This window comes from Salvelinus namaycush, unplaced genomic scaffold (assembly GCF_016432855.1).
Source record: "Salvelinus namaycush isolate Seneca unplaced genomic scaffold, SaNama_1.0 Scaffold83, whole genome shotgun sequence".
Classification (NCBI taxonomy): Eukaryota; Metazoa; Chordata; class Actinopteri; order Salmoniformes; family Salmonidae; genus Salvelinus; species Salvelinus namaycush.
Genome location: NW_024061564.1, coordinates 336,518 through 339,913, shown reverse-complemented (window position 1 = coordinate 339,913; position 3,396 = coordinate 336,518). Strand labels below are relative to the sequence as shown.

Here is a 3,396-nt window from a genome sequence, read left to right as displayed (position 1 = left end):
ACGTCGGTGGGCTCGGGGACCCGGAGTGATTTTTATGCCTGTTTAAAATGGAGACGCACATATCGTGCCTCTTTCCGGAAATTTTAGCCATGATTTTCAGCTACTTGGATGTAAGGGACAAAGGCAGGGTGGCCCAAGTGTGCGCTGCTTGGAGGGACGCTTCTTACCACAAGTCGGTGTGGAGGGGGGTGGAAGCCAAGCTGCATCTGCGGCGGGCCAATCCTTCTCTCTTCCCCAGCCTACAGGCCCGCGGAATCCGGAGGGTACAGATTCTCAGCCTGCGGCGGAGCCTCAGCTACGTGATTCAGGGGATGCCAAACATCGAGAGTCTGAACCTGAGTGGCTGCTATAACTTAACGGATAACGGCCTGGGGCACGCGTTTGTCCAGGAAATCCCTTCCCTTCGGGTTCTAAACCTTAGTCTGTGTAAGCAGATCACGGACTCTAGCCTGGGTCGGATCGCCCAGTATCTGAAGAACCTGGAGGTTCTGGAACTGGGCGGGTGTAGTAACATCACCAACACTGGGCTGTTGCTCATAGCGTGGGGTTTACACCGGCTCAAGAGCCTCAACCTCCGCAGCTGCCGGCATGTGTCTGACGTGGGCATCGGGCACCTGGCGGGCATGACCCGCAGCGCAGCGGAGGGCTGTCTCAACCTGGAATACCTGACGCTGCAGGACTGTCAGAAACTTACGGATCTGTCCCTCAAGCACATCTCGAAGGGCCTGGCTAAGCTCAAAGTTCTCAACCTGAGTTTCTGTGGCGGGATCTCTGACGCAGGTATGATCCACCTCTCCCACATGACCAGCCTCTGGAGCCTTAACCTGCGCTCGTGCGACAACATCAGTGACACGGGCATCATGCACCTGGCCATGGGCACGCTGCGGCTCTCCGGGCTAGACATGTCCTTCTGTGACAAGATAGGGGACCAGAGTCTGGCTTACATCGCCCAGGGCCTGTACCAGCTCAAATCCCTGTCCCTGTGCTCGTGCCACATTAGTGACGATGGCATCAACAGGATGGTGCGCCAGATGCATGAGCTGAGAACCCTGAACATTGGACAGTGTGTGCGGATTACAGACAAAGGACTGGAGCTCATTGCCGACCACTTGACTCAATTGACGGGGATCGATCTGTATGGATGTACTAAAATCACGAAACGGGGACTGGAAAGGATAACGCAGCTCCCATGCCTTAAAGTTTTGAATCTGGGACTTTGGCAGATGACAGAGAGTGAAAAAGTGAGGTGAAACTAACTTGGCGAGGATTAGTTGGGGAGGGGGACACACACAGAGAGGAGAAGGGGTAACGGAGCAGGAGACCAGTGGGCGGGGAAATGTTCCTTCTAGAAAATATATATATATATATCCTCTGCTCTCAATCTCGTCGTAGTTGGATATTTTCTCATTCAATGTAACTTAATGCTACAAAACTGTGATTAAAAAATATGTTGCGCAATTTTAGGCCAAATGAAAACAAGACTAATCATCATCAAATGCATGGTTCATTATTAACAACACAATATCCCGCCCCCGCATTATGAAGACAAACTACTTTTTATTATTCCTAAAGAGTCGCAATATTTAACTTCAAACTCTCCAACTATCGCGCCTAATACATTTGGCTACCTCGTTTATCAATGTGTTGTAATAAATCCGTGTATTCTTAAAAAGAAAGAGAGGAGATAAATTGTGCCTATAGACAGTTGTAGTCCCCTCCCCCAACGCGTCTCACGCTTGGAGAATCCTAGCAGCAAAAAGAAACGCTCTCTAACTACCTTTGTGTTAATTTGCCCAGAAACGTGTAACAATGAAGAAGAGAAACGAACAGAGTTTCGTTTAAAAGGACTGTTCACACTCAGACAAAAAAAATAGCGACTTTATGCAAATTAAAACGGATTAAATACTGGTTTGTATCCAAAATCATTTTATTTTTGTTTTGTTTACTTTTTTAGCCCAACTTAAAGGCCTTGTAGCCTTGGATTCAAGCTTTGAATAATGGGACCCTTCCTTCCCTATAGTATTTTGTTGTGTTTATGCTTACGGAAGCAGATATTGTCGAATTATTGCTGTTATTCAGAGCGTTGTACTTCAAATTGAAGTGATTTCTATAATGGAAATGATGCCCCTTTTCTCAATCAGGTGTTTTCCAACTAATCCTCCATATCCTCGAGAATATGGGTTGCTACCTTTTAAACACAATCATACACACTAGTCCACAATAACAACAGAAGAGACACTCCTTTGGAATAGAATCTAAATACATGCTTTAGAATTAAGAAGCAATCGATCCGTATCTTCTCGGCTTCCAAGTGAATGCGTGTCAGGTCGACGTGGAACCTATGGAATCATAACGTGACGTTATGAGCGAACTAAACTGCAACATGGAGTATTGAGTCCTGCTGAGAGACTATTGTGTTTTAATGTACTGTATAGGTGTTTGTAAAAAAACTGAATCCAAAATGAAATTGTTTTATATTCTTACAGTAAACATTAAAGTTGATATTTATATAATAAATGAAAAGGTAATGTGGACTCGTTTTGTACGGGGATTGTATTGTAGATTAGTAGCCTACTAGTTATTGTTTTCTTGTGATCATGCTTATTACAAGACCACGCACTTCTGCTTTGATGGAAAACGTGTCCATTTCTAAGAGAAACAGCTGTTTATGTCCGTAGATCCCCGGAAGAAACAAGGTATTATTATTTTTTTTTTTAAAGACAAGAATTGTCCACATATTATTATCGTTTTGATCACAACCATAATCTTACGAATTTGATTGTTCGGTTTAGAGAAACGGTTATAATGTTGACATGCCGGCTTGGATTGTTACATTATTTACGAGCAGATTCAAAATGGATGCTTCCCTTGATTTTGCTTGTTATAATTATCAGTCTGACGTATTGTGTTGATACGTTTCAGCTGCTTGCTTCTCAAAGGGCTGTCACTAACGTGGCTCTAAATCTGGGGATATTAAACCCCTCACGCTCATAGACTTATTAGCATTTTATCGTGCTGTTTTTCTGTGACATTTTAGGCTACAGCCTAGGTTTTGGCTGTTCAAATGTTGCTAACATTTGGTTCTATGTTATCATGTGGGCTATATACTTTCTGTTTCTTTAGCCAAATGTGTGTTTAGAATAAGAGTAGGATACCGGCAGTTGCTTTTGTTTCCCGAAGTTAAAAAGGCACGTTGGGATTTTTCTCTAGCTTGCTCAGTCACGCATACCAGATCTGAGAGACTGCCTTGGTCCCACGGGACGTCTTCTCTCCTCCCACCCCCTCCCTTCTCCTCACCCCCCAAAAACTCAGCCGACAACCCCCCCCTCTCCTGTCTCACAGACACTTTTTAACATTCCACACCATCATTCAAAGCCTTTACGCTTTCTTCGTCTG

General features: G+C 44.6%; 1 protein-coding gene across 1 annotated transcript in view; it reads left to right on the top strand.

Moving 5' to 3' along the window:
* Window positions 1-2,534, top strand: part of LOC120042997 (F-box/LRR-repeat protein 14) — a 3,016-nt gene extending 482 nt beyond the window's left edge. Inside the window, exon 1 of the mRNA XM_038987724.1 lies at window positions 1-2,534. This exon is cut by the window's left edge and continues 482 nt beyond it. Within this exon, the coding sequence (XP_038843652.1) occupies window positions 48-1,250 (1,203 nt within the window). The 5' untranslated portion in view covers window positions 1-47 and the 3' untranslated portion in view covers window positions 1,251-2,534.
* The last annotated feature ends 862 nt before the right edge of the window (window positions 2,535-3,396 follow it).